We start from the raw sequence: 17,496 nt of genomic DNA on the forward strand, positions 1-17,496 counted from the left end.
AAAAATTTATATAGTACTCTCTCTCTCAATTTAAGTGCCTCACATATATAATTTAAGTGAATCCCATAGATAGGACTCATCTTATGTAAGAAAATGACGCAATACACTAGATACAAAAAGTTATTTCACATCATAAGATATTATTCTATATGCACAATAAACTACACATTTTTAAACCAAAAAAATAAACTACACATTTACACTTATTTCTCGTAAACTCATATAAAAGTGGACCTTACGTAGAAAATCCATAGATGAGACCTACACTTACATGAACATGCAGAAAGAAGTGTAGTATACCGGTGTACATAATAATTTTGTCCAAGACCATTGTGTTGCATGTTTTTTTTTTTTTTAGTAGTTACCTAAATGAAAATAATAATAATAATTATTATGGTGATTTGTCCCTTTAATTAATTTTTTTTTTTTTTTTTCACTTTACAAATCATCTAGCCAAACCACTTAACATGTCTATCTGTCCTAAAACTAGTCCTTTGTTTTCTCTCCGCAAACTAAGCATTCATTCACAGCCACTAATACCCACCGGCGAAAATCCGAGACAGAGAAGCTGTGACATTACTGATTTGCTGGGTAAAACTGAAACTAAAACTATAACATATATAAAATTAATTAAAAAAAAAAAAACATTAAAATTATGGAGACAAAGATCATTTATTGATCAAGAAAGTGAATTTTTTTTTTAGAAAATCAAGAAAGTGAATTTTAAGAAGAAAGAAAGAAAAAAATGTCAGATGCTAATCCAGATGACCCATGTTCGGGTAAGCTATCAGCACTTTTTACAAGAGTTGCAAAACATGTATTCGGCTTCTTCTTGATGGTGGTTCTATGCAATGTCACACATTACCTTTTAAGGCCTTTCTCACAACCTCGTATCACCTCCGATACCTTTGTAAGTCTCTCTCTCTATTTTTATCAAGAGTTCTATAACTCAATAATATTGTCTCGTTCTCTCTATAGGATAGAACTTAGATTCAAATCTCTCAACCCCGACAATATGAATGACACTAAAAAATTACTGTGCATGTTTCTTGTTTAGTGAGATTTATAGAGAAATTATGCTTGCATGTGACTTTGATATTGATTATGGGGAATGAAAACACATAGTCATATAGAGATCCTCTTGTATAGCATGATTGTGGTCCTAGGTGATTGAATACTAATATCACTATAGAGAGCAAAGGGCCATCTTACATACAAAAGATTATGTAATAATTAAGCTGTTGGTGTTAGCTACTACTTCTCTCTTATCCCCTCAAAATATTAGGTTAATATATTATCAATTGAAACAAAGTAATTATCAAAATTCAAGCCTCCAGACCGTAAACTAACTAGAAAAACAAAAACCCCAAGCCTAACCCAGTTGGTCCTTTAGCACTTTAGATTTCAAAGTTGTTGTTAAAATGTAGCATTAAAGAATCGCTTTCTCCTATTGTCCAAAATTTAATTAAATAGAAAAAACCTCAATACCCAAAAGCCTATTTGATAATCTTAATTATTCCTTGTGCATACATGCATCATCTCTCTCAAATGTGTGAATTCTATGCAACATTAGAACTTACACATTGTAAGAGAAAGGATGCACAGTTGTACTGTATATATCGGATAAATAAGATAATTATTACTCGTGCATGCACAATTCATTCTCTTTTTCTTTTTTCTTTATTCTATATATCAGATGTATTGCTTCATTATGTTTTCCATAACACAAAAGGAAACTGAACAAACCTTATTATTGATGGGAGTTTTGGCATGAAACCAAATTTGTACAGTAAAGAGCAGAGTCGAGTAGGAAACAAAGCCTACCATAACTTGTATATCTAACAAGCATTGGATATATCAGTCATCACTGCTCATTAGTCACTTTAAATTAGAACTTTGCTAAGAGATGCTTTTTTCTGGTTGTAGTAGTGCTTATCTATGCCATGACTCTCTCTTATTGTGATTAAATTCCTCAGCTTTTTCTTATTACATGCAGATAGGGCTACTCATTGGCAACTTAAGAATCGTACATGGTTTTTTTGACATATCAGCAGCTCAAACTTTGCGTTTCATCATTGATTTTGGCATGATCTGTTACATGTTTGTGTTGGGCATTGAAATGGATCCATATGTACTCTTGAAATTACCAACCAAGGATGCTACAGTAGCCTATGCAGGAATGCTTTCCACATTCATCCTAGCCGGAGCTATAACCCCATTTCTGAACTATACTCAGGAATTTAAGATGAACTTCACCCTCACCCTCTCTACTGCCCTCTCTAGCACAGCCTCTCCAGTCCTGACCCGTCTAATTACTAGTCACAAAATAGGCAAGTCAGACATAGGGCAGCTTGTGATTGCTGCAGGAATGCACTCTGATTTTATATCCACCCTTTTCATCTCCATTGGCTATATTGCATATCCAATAAGAGAAAAACCTTCAGGTAAGAGTAGACTTCAAGATTCCGTGGAGATGACTATTGCACTAGTTATACAAACTGTGATCACTGCCAAAGTTTCACCCATTATTATGAACTGGGTTAACAATGAGAACCCAGAAGGCAAACCAATGAAAGGCTCACATTTAGTGCTTGCAGTTGCCTTTATGGCCTTGGTTAGCAGCTGCTCAACTGTATACGGTTTTAGCCCCATTCTAAGCGCATTTATGGCGGGCATTTTCTTGCCAAGTGAGGGGAGGGTATCAAAGTGGGTAATTAGCAAAATCAACTACTTGTTAAGCACCATTTTCTATCCCATTTTTTTCATTTGGATGGGGTTCGAAGCTGATTTCCACCAGTTTGAACCTGGCCAAATAGGAACCTGGGCAAGGTTATTTCTACTCTTTCTGATAGCAACAGTTGGGAAGGTAGCTGGAACAGTACTTTCTGGGGTGCTGTTGGGATTTCGTTGGCCTGAATCATTTGCACTTGGGTTGCTTCTCTCTACAAAGGGCCATTATCAAATTTACTTGGCTATTGCTGCTAAAACAGTAAGTTTCTATTTTATTCCTTTATTTTCAAATTTTTGTTTGAACAAAAAAAAAAAAAAAAATTCTATACTATTCTTCATTTTACTCTGAAACTTGTAAGATAACTGTCATGTCTCTTGTCATGTAGAAAATGTTTCCAATTTTAGTACAAGGCATGCTTCTGAGGTCCTAAAAAGCAACAGCCATATTTGTTTATTGTAGCATTTGTACACACTAGTTACATTCGACAAACTATTACAGGCACAAACAAAATTCCATGCAGCTTAGGGAAAAAAAGTATAACCTGAAAAAGTAATCATAAATCTCCCATAAAAGTAATTCTGCATAATTTTTTTTTAAAAAAATAAAAGCATTAAACAGTCAACAAAAACTAAATTAACTCATTCGAAATTAATGCAAGCCAGAATGAATTGGATGTATCGATTCCATGGAACAGGGTAAATGCTTCACAAGTAATTAATTAAGTTTCAAATGAAAGACTGCAAACAATGATATCAGATACAACTTAATAAGTGTCAATAGCTATGATTTTCATGCCTATATAATCTTTCTGCTTTGTACTCTTATAATCAATGCAGGCTGGTACCATTTCTACTTCAACCAGCACTGTGATGGTAATTGCAATCTTTTTCACTGTTGTGCACGCCCCATCAGTTGTTGCATATATCATCAAACTTGCAAGGAAACGAGCACCAACCCATAGAATAGCACTTCAATCACTTGACCCTTCAAAGGAGGTCCGAATCTTGTTAGGTGTTCATGGACCTCAAGATGCTCCAACTGCCATCAACTTCACAGAAATTTCTCGAGGCACAGCTGACCCTGGAATTGCGATATATCTTACTGACATGATTGAACTCACGGATAACATAGCAGCCACACTCGTGAGAGGCGACGAAGAGGACACAGTGACTGTGACCGACCAGTCAGTGACAGAAATGAGAGAACAAGTCACTGCTGCAGCTCAAGCCTATATAGACCATAATAGTGATGGTGTCAAACTCAGACGACTTCTTGCACTCTCAACATTCAGTGGTATGTCCCAGGATATCTGCCTCTTGGCAGAGGACTTGATGACAGCACTCATCATATTGCCATTTCACAAGAGACAGCGTGCCGATGGAACATTGGATGCAGGCCATCCAGGATTCAGATATGTGAACCGCAAGGTAAAATCAGGAACTTACGCAAAACTTTAAGTAGCTAAAAAAGCTCCTAATTAGACCCAAGTTCATCTCTAGGATGGGTTTGTATTACCAAAAACTAAGAGCATCTCCTATAGATGTTTTATATTTATTTTTTTGGAGCAAAAACACCACTGTTCATACCATCTCCATTTTTTAGATTAGATTTACTACGGTACTTCTCTACAAATAGAGAACACGGTAGCTTTTACTATTCATACTTCAAATGTTTTTTTTCTATTATAATAATCAGGTATTGAATAAAAAAATATTGAAAGATGTGTAGTTGTTAAAAAAAGAATAAATAATTAATGAAAAAATAATATTTAAATGAGATGAAGAAAATGATAGAGAATCTGTTGGAAAGTGTATTTGAAAAAGTAAGTAGGTAAAAACTAAATATCACTGTTCATTGTCCAAACAGTACAAAAATTTGACTAATCTGCTGAAAATGCTCTAAATCAGGGAGTTGGAAGTACATCATTTTAGATCTTTACTTGCAGATATAATTTTTAGGTTATTTAAAGATGTTAAATTCCTACATTAAATGCCTTACTACAGTGCTATTAATAAGTATTCCTCATTATTAAAATAAAACAAAATAAAATCCTCGGATAAATAAAATGAAAAGATATTTCATTGATGCTATCTTTTAGACCCTGAAAAGATATCATAATTTGTTTACAAATCAAGTAAAAGAAAATATTGGTTATAAAATATAGAAGCATGGGTTACTTGTCATTAGTTAGTACAAATTTTCATTTTCACTCAAGGAGCTAGTATGATTATTTGAAATCATGAGTTGATCCAAATGCTTCATAAAGACAGTATTTGCTCTGTCTCTCTGTGACAAACATAGCTCTTTCCATGCTTCTTCCAAATTGTAGCTTGATGATAGTTCTGGTTTTCAACAGGTACTCAGGAACGCCCCATGCTCAGTGGGAATTCTGGTGGACAGAGGTCTTGGACTGGTAGAAAAAATATCAAGATCACATACATCACTCAATGTGGCAGTAATCTTTATTAGTGGCAAAGATGATAGAGAAGCACTAGCTTATGCCGGTCGTGTAGCATGCCATCCTGGGGTGAAACTCACGGTAATAAGATTCTTAGTGGAGAACAGTTCAGAGAACACGACAAGAAGAGCCGGCAGTCATAGGGTCAATGTTGCTGAGCAGGAAGAGGAGATGAAGCTGGATGATGAGTGCTTTGCTGAGTTTTATGAAAGATGTGTAGCAGGGGGGCAAGTTGCTTACATGGAGAAGCATCTAGCAAATTCAGCTGAGACTTATTCTACTTTGAGGTCATTGGAAGGGCAGTATGCACTCATCATTGTAGGAAGAGGAGGGAGGGTAAATTCAGTGTTGACAGAAGGAATGAATGACTGGCAGCAGTGCCCGGAATTGGGTCCGATTGGTGATGTTCTTTCGGGGTCTGATTTCTCGGTGAAGACCTCGGTTTTGATCATCCAAACAAATAATGTAAGAGGAGAACTAGATGGACTTGATGATGACTTCTCTATCATGTAAATGTCAAACCTAGTGTGGTAGAAATAGAACTTAGAAACTAATTGTAACAAAAAAAAAAAAAAAAAACCAGATCAGCTGTAGAATTATAGTTTATAGAAATTACAACAACCCATATGAGAATTGACAGTGGGATTGGCCAAGATTAGAAGATAGAGATTAAACAAGGTGATTTTTTTTTTTTTTTTTAAGAAAAAGAAAAACTGAATGGAAATCAACTGTATGAATACCTGTAAAAATTACGCAGCCTAGTCATTCATTCATTTATGTTCTGTTTAGGATGTACTGCCATGCCTTCCCATTGCAGGTTAATTCCTTAGTTAGATAATTTTTTCATTTTTCAACCAATGTCTTCAGTTAAAAATCCTTCCTAATAAAAGTTGAATGAGGGGAAAAAAATCAAATTTCGGTTGCATTTGGGAAGTAAGTTTAAAGTCAATTTATTTTATTATTTGGCCTATTTTTACTACCATTCAGCTTATCTTTGGTACCATTCATAGATCCCATTACACTTTTTGGTATTATTTATAGGTCTCACTGTATTATTTTAGCTAGCTTTTACCTTTATTTATAGTACTTTTAGCAAAAAAATTTCAGTTTTAGAAATAAGTTATTCCCAAACAAATTCATATCCATGTTTATCATTTGAGAAATAACTATATTTAGCAATCCATACAAACTCCCAACTAGAAACTGAAGCAGCCTAGGCTTGTGTCCCTTTTTCTATTCTATGAATTGGTAGATAATTTTGGCTCATCTGAAGGTTCAAACATCTTAGAGCATGTCACACATAATTTTTCAGAAACTTTTATGTTCTTAGTTAAGATTTTTAATAATCTAGATGCCACCAATTACAATTTACCAACACCACATGTTAGCTAAAATAACTTCTACTTCTTTTTTCTTTATTTTTTATTTTTAGAATCATGACAGCTAAAATAACTCGAAGAGCCGTTATTTGCCAACAACGTTTCCTTTTAGCTTCTTATCTTAATTGGTCATGTACAGTTTTTAAAGCCATTTTTAGTAAGTACAACCACACTTCAATGACTTTCAGCAAATAAGCAATCTGCCAAAGACTACGTCCAAAAACACACATAAATCTTGACTTTCAAAATGAACTTATTCTCACTATTAGTGTTAAACTCTTTTTTAGACTGGACTACACTGCCATCTATGAAAATTCTATGCCTTTGTATTATAACTACTTTCCCTCTCCTTTGTATATGTGTGTTTGATAAGAGTCTTATCTCTTTTATTCTTTTTAGGTAAAAGATAAAAGGGTAAAATATCATTTTCGTCCCTAAACTTCCATAAAAGTTCTTTTTTCATCCCTAAACTTTCAAAAGTTCGTTTTTCATCTTTAAACTTTACAAAGCATTTTACTTTACGTCCTTCCATCTATATCCGTTAGTTTATATCTTACATGGCTTAACAGAATGTTGACATGGCACTTGACTTGGACAAAACTATTTTATTTAAAACATTTTGAACATGTGGCACAAAGTTATTGGCACACATGGAAATAGAAATCTGATGAAATTACCCCCACTGAACCCAACACCCAAACTCCCATAGCGGCAGCCTCAACCGGCGAGTCCGATCAGCTACTCCAAGGCTGCGACCTCCGCTGTGAAATCCCGACCCCATACTGGTGACATTAATTTTTGAGTTGATCTGAATCTTTTTGTCATTGTGAAAGGTTTGCGTGAAGCTTTAAGAAACTTGTCCGACTCTGCATGAATTTTCTTTTTCTTTTTGAAAAACTGAGTTGCTCAGTAACTGAGATGCCGTCAGTCTAGTTCCTTGTAGGTTGGTTTGGGGTTGATATTGTTGAATCTTGTTTCTGCTAGTTCACAGGCACCAACAAAGCATAATAAAATAAAGTCTTTGTTGTCCTATTTGCACAATTCAAGGACTTACTGTGGTAAGTCAAAAGAATTGGAGAAGGCAGCGACTACTTAGATTTGAACTGATTTCAGTTTTTTCCTAGTCTTCTTTTTGATAGATTGACAACCCCAAACAACATGAATACACCATCTTCCACTTACATTGAACATGCTTTGCACCGGGAGAGTTAAACCGCCTGATGGTTTTGGGTTTTTGGTTGCCGATTTGGGGTGGGATTTCACAGTTGGGTTTGCCGATTGGGCTCGCCAGTTAAGGCGGCAGCTGTGGGGTTTGGGCATGCGTTTTTGTGGCTGTGTAATAACTAGTAAGGTTAGGTTCTGCCCCAAGTGAAGGGGTACTTTGGACATATTATTATTGTTTTCCCATGTTCCAGTAACTTTGTGCCATGTGTCCAAAATTTTTAAATAAAATAATTTTATCCTAATCAGATACCATGCTAACACTCTGTTACTCCACGTAGGACATAAATTAATAGATATAAACATAAGGATGTAAAATAGAACATTTTGTAAAGTTTAAAAATGAAAAACAAACTTTTGAAAGTTTAGGGACGAAAAACGAACTTTTATGAAAGTTTAGGGATGAAAATGATATTTTATCCAAGATAAAACTAAGTCAATGATGGTCCAGTTAGTTCCATGCACCTTGCTAGAGATCAGAAAACATTGAAATGCTATTGGTGAAGGCTATGGTCAAATCCTCCAATGGACATATTTAATATTCTTCATCACCACATAAAGTTCATTAATCCATTACAACCATCAGATTCAAAGCAGAAGTTTCATAAAATCAGCCCATTCCCTTCAAATACCATTTACAAGAAAATATCACCAACAAAAACAGCTGAACACACTGCTTCCTGGTATGCATTGAATGCATATTAGAACTCCCTTGAATGCTTTGCCATCTCAGTCTGCAAGCAGGGATTTGAAATTATATTAGTATTATAATCTTGCCAGTATAGGAAGTGAGGACAGATCTTAATATCTCAAATTAGTGAACTACAACCAATGAAACATTCATAAACTCTCACTATTTTATGGTCAGTCAGTCAGTCAGATATTTTGCCGTTCAAAGTTATGTCCTCCAAAGAAGGCCAAAATCAATAAAGAAACGATCCACTATCTCATGGACTAGACAAATTGAAGCAATTTCCAGTAAAGCAGCAAATTGCTTGTTTCTACATTTAACAGGGGGAAAAAATCTTAAATGTTGGTGCATCCTCAATTTTCATTCCAAGTAAGTATCTTTCCTGGATCCCATAGAAAGCATCTTAGTTTTCATCCATCACAAGTTGAAACTCTAAATAGAAACCTGAGGCATAGGATGTTCTGAAAAAATGAAATGATTCTACACCATCTCAGAACTCCTTGTCCTCTAATGCTTACAAATATGATACTAGTTTCTTAACTGTATCCATGAGAGATGCTTGATCATGAAGACATGGGCAAAGAGCAATTAATATTTCCAAATGACATTAAGTATTACATTCTTACTAAAAGCAGGGTAATGAGAGATGTTGTACCTCGAAACCATTCTTCAAATGGTCAAGCTCCTTGTCCAGATCATTGATAGCCTGGTTATATGCCTGCATTGGTGATGACTGGCTAGTGGTGTGTATCTATGGAAATACACCAAAATCATTAAGAGTAGAATCTCTATAGAACATTCAAAAGGAAGGTTTATATAAAACACTCCAACCTATGAACTACAAGAGAGATCAATTCATGGAAAAAAAAAAAAAAAAGGAATTCTTATCCATCAAGATGTTGTTCAGATGAATCGACAACGTATAATGTGTGTGCACACACAGCAATGCAAAACACCCACAACAACAACAACCTAGCCTTAATCTCAAATTTTTTTGGGGTTTGCCAAGCATCCTCAACAAATCAATCAAAGTTAGCCACCTATGTCATACGCCCACAAATGGACAAACCCTAAATTCATATCTCCAGCACATTAACAACGCTATAATTGCATAAATCAATGAATCAGCCATATACAACTATCATTATGCTACTCCCCACCCCTCCCCCAAACCTCATATTCATACAGATAAGGAATTAATAACATGGAACCCCCCCCCACCCCTTTCACCCTTAAAAAAAAAAACATCATTACACACATACATGTAGGAATCAAGATCATCTAGAATTCTTCAAATACAAGCTCTTGCATGAGGATTATTTTCGTTATAGATTGATGAAACATTTCTAAAACTAAAACCCATTTGCCCTTTTTGGGGTTTTGGCTTTTGCAACTCATTTTCTGTCACTGACCCATTTGCACATTCTAAAATTTGTGGGTACTTTACTATTTTTTTCTTTAAAGAAGAAAAAATATATTGTAAAACCTATCCAAAAAAAAAAAAAAAACCACTCATGAATGGTAAGAGTTGGTTACCCCATAAACTATAGAGGATTGTAAGCCTAAGGACACGTACAGAAATTCAAAAACAAGCACACCTATACATACATACGCACAGAAACACTTAAAACACCAAAAAACCCCAAAATTTAAAAAAGAAAAACTTAGGTTCAAATCCTTAGGCATTGTATCTTAGATTCGCCCATCAATTCAACCATATGGCTTATTGGTCAATGTAACTTCCTTGTGTATAGTAACAATTTCCAATGTCACAACATTAAATTTGGAGAATCCAAGGTACAATTTTTAAAACCTTATTTTTTAAAGTACAATTACACTTTAACCAAAGCACACCAATACATACGTCCACAAAGAAACACATAAACACCAAAAACCCCTAAATTTAAAAAGCCAAAATTTAGGCTTAGTTCCTTATTCAACCATATGGCCTATTGACCTGATGATGATGATGATTAGATGTTCAGTAGCATGGAAAATATAGTATGTTTCCCTTCCCTTCCTTTTTTTTTTTTTAATAACTATTTTTATACATGTATAATATGTATCATGTAATTATTTATAAAAAATTTAAAAGGCCAAAGGAACTAAGCCTAAACCGGGGCAAGTTGCTAATTGTGATTTAATTTGCATCCCTTAGGACTTCCCACAGATAACCATTTGAAAAGCTAATTTCCTACATTGTCATTCTAATCTATATTTTAAAAGTTTATTATTTTAAGTTACACATAGTCAATCAGGAAAAGGAACTATATCTCCAATCTCTTTTTACCATTCTATGGTCCATATGGAACCATAGAAATCAAGTGGTTCACGATGGGAAGACCCCAAATCCGATAAATGTTATTCTCACTCACTGCCCAATCTCTTGTATGCAGGTACTAGGAGGCCTTTAGAAATGGACAATCCTAATCTCAAGATCATAGCAGACCAGCAGCAGTTCAGGATGCAATCGTGGAGGCTACAATAAAAGCTAAACACCTTGGTTTTAGACAAACTTTGTTTGTCAGTTATTGCAAAAAGGATTGAATAGGTTCACAATGAAAGACGTTAACCAAGATGGCAGGAAAAACCTATGATGACAGACCTGCATTTTCTAACTTAACAAGGTATAACTTTTCACACCATTTTTGTACCCAAAAACTATACTGTGCAATGCGTTAGAAGTAGCTTCTCTAGCTGCTCATTATTTGATCCATTACCGTTGGATCTCTCCAAATCTTATGTAATATAACTCGTGTCCTATAACTGTTTTCTATTGTATCAAAACGTTAATTAGAACTATTTAGAATTCAAAATAAAGCGATCCAACTCTAAATAAATTTTGAACAAATTAGGATTGAGTTTCTGTAAATAAATTCTAACTAAATTAGGTAAGCTATTTTTTTATTAACCATCAATTGTCCATAAATATATATATATATATATATATATATATTCACAAATAGCCCATGCATTGCACAGGTTAAAGACTAGTTTTAAATTAAATTGAAAGCACTAAACTCAAAACACCGTTTTCCAACAGTTTATACAAACGCACCTGAAAATAAGGCCTGAAATGCATAAACTATAAACCCCATTAAAAAACTAAAAAAAAATACTAACCCTAACAATGATTTTGTACTGAAGTGGGTGAGGAAGCTTGTAGCCAGCGAAGAGAACATTGGGGTCCCTGTGCAATTGCCTGATAATCACAAAAAAAAAAAAAAAAAAAAAAACACATACACACAAATGCAAAGTGAGATTAGGGATTTGATTAAGTTAAAAAATCAAGTTTAATTAAAATTTGCTTACATGCGAAGAATGTTGCCGACGGTGTGGTCTTCTCTCTCGATTGTAAACGACGCCGCGTTGATTATCTTCGTGTCCCTCTCGTACGAGACCCTGTGATTTTTGAACAAAAAAGAAGTGAGGGTTAGAGAGAGTGAAAGGGAGGGTTTTTTTTAGAGAGAGAAAGTGTGTGAAATGAAATTACTTTTTGGTGCCTTCGGGGACGACGAAGCGTTCGTATCGATCGGGAGCATTCATAGCTGCAGCTGCTGCTTCTTCTTCTTCTTCTCAAGAACTCTCACTCTGTCTCTGGGTCTTGCTCTGTCTCTCAGTTTTCTTTGTGTTTCTGTTTAAAAAGCAGGTTTTGTTTTAAGTTTCACAAATCAAAGGGTACGCGCTAAAAAACGACGTCGTTTCTTTTCTTTTTTCTTTTTTATAAATTAAAACATACTATAGAAAACTTGTGAGAAAAAAAGGAAAAAAAAAAATGATATTTGCCTTTAATTTACCAACTATGTAGCAAAATGCTTTTATTTTAAAATTATTTAGTGAAATTTCCCTATTTTTTAAATTTGATTTTAACAAAATTGAGTTGTAAGTGAAACTCGACATTACACAACATTAAATTCTATGCATATTTTGTCATTTAAATTTTTTTGAAAATTTAAGTGGAACTCAACATTAGTTGAGTTCCACTTAAAAATATAATTTAATTTTAAGGATATCAAGTTTTATACAGATCTCAACTTTATTAAAATCAAGTTTTAAAAACATGAGCATTTTATTGAATAGACTTCAAACATGGATATTTTACTGCATAATTCGTCAATCAAGACAAATGCCCAATTTCCCCGAAAAAGAAAGAGGGCATAGGTTTTAACTTTTAGTTTTTGAGAAATTCAAATGAGTGGATACGAAGTAAAAGAGGCTCACACAATTTTTATTATGAAGTGAATAACAACATACAACTTTCTATAAGTCTTAGTGTGCGTTTGACATTGGTTTAAAACAACAAATTTTTTACTATTTAGTTTATTTTTATTACTATTTATGGGTCTCATTACACTTTTTGATACTATTCATTGATCTCACTATATTATTTCAGTTATCTCTTAACTTTTTCTATAGTATTTTCAGAAAAAAAAAATTTAGTTTCGGTTAAATAAACTGTTACCAAATGATCACTTAACATTATTATTATTATTTTATTACTTTTAGTGTTTTTAGTTTAAATGGCACAAGGCCATAGGTATGGCTACCAGGTGTTCACTCTTTTTTCTTTTTTTTTTCTTTTTTTAAAATTTTAAATTTTTTATTGATTGAAAAAAATTACAAAATATAACATAATTATTAAAAAAATAATGATTTGTATTTGAAACTTTAAGGGCCCATTTGTTATTATTTTTTAAACAACAGTTTTTAGTGTTTAAATAATATTACACGTATTTTCATACACTTTTTTACCCATACGTATTTCTAAAAAATACAAACAACGTTATTAGAACAACATTACCAAACGAGCCCTAAGTCACTAACATCTAATTTAACACATTTTTATTTTAGAATAGATCTCTTCCACACACACACACACACACACACACACACACACACACACACACACACAAGCCTTATCAATCCTATTAAGTTAAGGGAAGTTCAATTAAATAATTTATTCTTAATTATGCTGTAAACAATGATTAAAAAAATTATAACATTGTTATTATTTTGTAATGTTAACTTGATTGATTGTTCATAGGTTTTTTTTTTTTTTTTCCCATTGATTGATTGATTGTTATTATTTTCTTAATTATGTTGACGTACACTATTAGTAGGTTTCTCGGTCAAAGACTTTCTCAAACTATGCTCAGCAAGTAAGTCGACCTTGAAAGTTCTTATGGACACGTCATCAAAGTCACCCTTTATCTCATTGAACATCTTTCAGTATCTGTCTGAGTACGTTTTCAGGGTCTCCCTTTCTTGCATGGTCATAGACAACAAGGAATCTAAGGGTCGAGAAACCCTACTGCATGTAATAAAGCGAGATCCAAATGCCCGGGTGAATTCCTTAAAGAAATCTATAGAACTTGCTCCCAGTCCATCAAACCATCTTATTGCCACAGGCCCCAGACTAGATGGGAACATCTTGCACATAAAGGCCTCCTTCCTGGAGTGAACAGTCATTCTCTAGTTAAAGTGACTTACATGCTCTATAGGGTTTGTTCGACCATTGTATATGATGAATGTTGGCTGAGTAAACCATCGAGGAAGTTTTCCTCCTCCAATTATGCGTGTGAAAAGTGACCCGAAAATTTGGTTTAACGCCTTACTCATAGCGTTGTTTTTCAGGCCTTTGCAAGATGGGCTTTTATTCCTACGCTCACGGTTGTAATCCTCATCACACGAGAAAGATTCACTGGGGGGAGTCCTTGACCTGGGTCTATAACTACCATCCCCATCATCATTAGGGGAAGGAGTTTGCCTTCGTCGTTCGCAATGCGACTTTCTTTTCAAACGATCAATCTCCAGTTGCATGGTTCTAATGTTTTCCTTATGAGAGACATGACTCCCACTTCGAGACTGGCTCTTACTGGTATGGGTGGTATGAACATTAACTTCTCGGTCCCTTCTCTGCTCAAGATTAAGGAAATGATCTTGACATTGGGACCCCATGGATTCCTCTCGGTTCAGACCTAAACCTACCATAATTGAACATTAAACTCACTACAGCATAAGAATTTCCCACAGACAGCGCCAATTGTAAGGACACAATTTGAGTTTTAAACCCAAATGGTAACAGGATATAGGCCCAAAGAGCCCAATACAATGAATTTGTAAAGAATGGGTTAAAAAACTAGGCTTTAATGAATTGGGTAACAATTACAGTGGATCCAGATGACAATAAAGTAAAGATAGATTGGTTTTATCTAAAGAAAATCGTCCTCGACACAATCTGAGAAGATTAGTCTTTGTATATATCTCTTTTGAATTTGGTTACAAGTCCAATTTTTATTTTTACAGTGTTTTTCTCTCATTCTTTCGATCTCCTTCCCTCAAGGTCTTCTTTCTATTTTATACTACCTTCCTTTTTCATCTCTACCTTCCATGTGTAGATTAGATTACTAATGTTGATCCTTATTCTATCAGCACCTTCCTAAAGTTTTTGGGAGTAGCTGTAAGACTGAAAATTATTGTTTAGGTATCACTTCCTCATTAATGCGGTCAGGGAGTTTGCTACAGAGTATTCAATGCGGTGGTAGTAGCTTTCTTGTAGATATTTCATAGGTTTCATTTGTCCTATGCTTTCATGATTTATATCCTTATCAATGAAATCTCCTGGGACGTTGCTTCTAGATGGCAGACCAGACCTTCGGACCTCAGCTTTGCTTAGCCGAGGAGGTATTCATCCTTGGACCACCTTCTTGGACTCTTATGACCAAACCTCAACTCTTCATTTACTAACACGGACTCCTATGATAGTGTTTACCCATCCTCGGACTACTTAATGTCCCCGGACGGAGGCCCAATATATATAGATATATACTACTAGGCTTATCACCCCTATAGGTGATTAAACAAAATTATAACATTGTTATTGTTGTTGTAATGTTAATTTGATCGATTCTTCATAGGTTTTTTTTATTCATTTAAATAAGGTATAAAAATTTATTGAAAATTGTTTATATTTGTTCGAATATATTTTGTAAATAATATAATGAGTTATTATTTATTTTATATAATTTAAAATTATTAATTAAATTATTTATGACGTTATTAGCTTGACCACTGGTTGGACCATAAAACCAATTTTCGGTTCTTTTGACCATACTAGTTTTTAAAACTATTAAACAACAAATTTTGAATTATGAAACAAGCCTTAGTGCACTACTGACCACCGCTTCTTTGTTTTCATTTTATTTTTTAATAGTTTTCCTTATTTACAAATTGATCATTTATGTATAAATATAATTTGTCTCACTTCAACAATATAATAAATTTAATTGTTTGATTAATAACACGTTAATTTGCAAGATACTTTTTTAAATATGCAAAGATAATTCTACTTTAAGTAAAACTTTGTCAAGTAGGTATACTAATATCATCAACAATAATACCAATTACTCGGGTGGAATTGGAGAGAATCCTCCATCCAAATCACGCAAGAATTATAGTTTTCCTAGATTCTAAATTTAAAACATATGATATATGCAACATGATTACATTTTTTTTTAACATAACTTATTTTATTTTATTCTATTTTATTAGAGACAACATTTTATTCTAGCCTAATTTAAGTGTGTGTGTGAAGTTTCATTCCAAAGACTTGAACACTGATCCTTGCTCCCTACCTTTATAAATACTTATCCTTATGGAGTAACTATCACGCTAGCGGCGATCAATATTCTAGATTGGCGTAAGGTGCTCAAATGATAGTACATGTCAATTACTTAATATGTCAAATTTATTGCAAGGCATTGAGATGCGTGATTAGTGTATGATTAGTCAATTTGTGAGTATTTTATTTTATGATTAAGTTTTGGGTAAAGAGTAATTGGGAGTCTCACATCCTAGGTATGGTCAAGCACTCTGAGGATGCCAACCAAAGATTGCTTGAGACACAATAGCCCATTAGAGGTCAGCAAATTGAAGAATACATGTCAAGTTTCATGTTTCCATGTCAATTTCAAACCAATACTAAACATATCTCTTGGCCCTTCAAACCACAACTCCTAAGTGTTTCTCATGAAAATTCATGAGCTTGGGATATGATATGAAGTCTTGTGATTATATATATTTTTATTAGATCAAGTGTCGGTATAAAAATGGTAAATTGCTCGAGCTTTCTTGAAGTTGGGCATTTTTCCTTCAAACTCATTTAGTGTAAATATGAGTTTTTTCTTTGGGTAAATGAGTAAATATGAGTTTTATTGGAAAATTGTTCTATGAAATATGATAAAAGTATTATGGACTGTGAACCTTGACAATATATGAGCTTGAGCCTAACTTGTGATGCAAGATAAACTTAGGTCATGAGCACATTTCATGATGTAGATAAGATGTGGGTGGTGAGCCCATCTCATGTGGTGAAAGGCTTATGGGTCATGAGCCTAATATGAAAATATATGAATTTTTTTGGAAAGAAAGGTTGATTTGAGCAGTTGTATAAAATATTGACCTTTTGGGCTTTTACGATATTTAACCCCAAACTCATTATTTATTGTTTGTGTAAGATAATATTGATGTAGCGCGTGTATATAATAAAATTGTACCACGTGGCCATTAAAAAAGAGTTACTAACGACCAAAAAACATTAATACATATAGGTTTCCATCTCAACCATTGTTGCATCAAACTCTATGAGCATAATGGAAGGCATCTAATTGCTGGACAAAATAATGCACAAAATTTAACAGTGAACAACATTTCCCTTCAAATAACTCCTTATTCATACGATTCCATAAAAATAATATACACACACACAGAGAAGACCTTATAAGTTGAGGGGCAATTGGTTTGATTATTAGCTGCTCCTCGCCCATCAGCGAATGGGAGCCCTATGAGCTGCAAGTGGAGAAAACAAGCCATCCTCCCCCACCTTAGGCAAGCTTGCTATGAACTGAAAGGTGAAAGGCAAGCTATGGTACTAAATAGTTGGCATCTATCTCCATCACACTCCTCCAAAACCATACCCAATAAAGCATAAAAGTTAAGAGTGAATTGGAGCTCCATC

At 34.1% G+C, this 17,496-nt stretch overlaps 2 protein-coding genes across 2 annotated transcripts; one reads left to right on the forward strand and one right to left on the reverse strand.

Annotated features, from left to right (window-relative positions):
* Nucleotides 1-745: 745 nt before the first annotated feature.
* LOC126722696 (cation/H(+) antiporter 28) lies at nt 746-5,702 on the forward strand. The gene is made up of 4 exons (XM_050425850.1): nt 746-910; nt 1,997-2,989; nt 3,568-4,158; nt 5,088-5,702. Exons 1-4 carry the CDS (start codon nt 746-748, stop codon nt 5,700-5,702), a joined length of 2,364 nt encoding a protein of 787 aa, XP_050281807.1.
* A 2,595-nt stretch (nt 5,703-8,297) lies between these two features.
* On the reverse strand, nt 8,298-12,130 carry LOC126723892 (DNA-directed RNA polymerases II, IV and V subunit 11). The gene is made up of 5 exons (XM_050427873.1): nt 11,974-12,130; nt 11,793-11,882; nt 11,604-11,682; nt 9,136-9,231; nt 8,298-8,523 (listed from the first exon to the last, which is right to left on the reverse strand). Exons 1-5 carry the CDS (start codon nt 12,024-12,026, stop codon nt 8,491-8,493), a joined length of 351 nt encoding a protein of 116 aa, XP_050283830.1. The 5' UTR covers nt 12,027-12,130; the 3' UTR covers nt 8,298-8,490.
* Nucleotides 12,131-17,496: the final 5,366 nt, after the last annotated feature.

Source organism: Quercus robur, chromosome 4 (genome assembly GCF_932294415.1).
Source record: "Quercus robur chromosome 4, dhQueRobu3.1, whole genome shotgun sequence".
Classification (NCBI taxonomy): Eukaryota; Viridiplantae; Streptophyta; class Magnoliopsida; order Fagales; family Fagaceae; genus Quercus; species Quercus robur.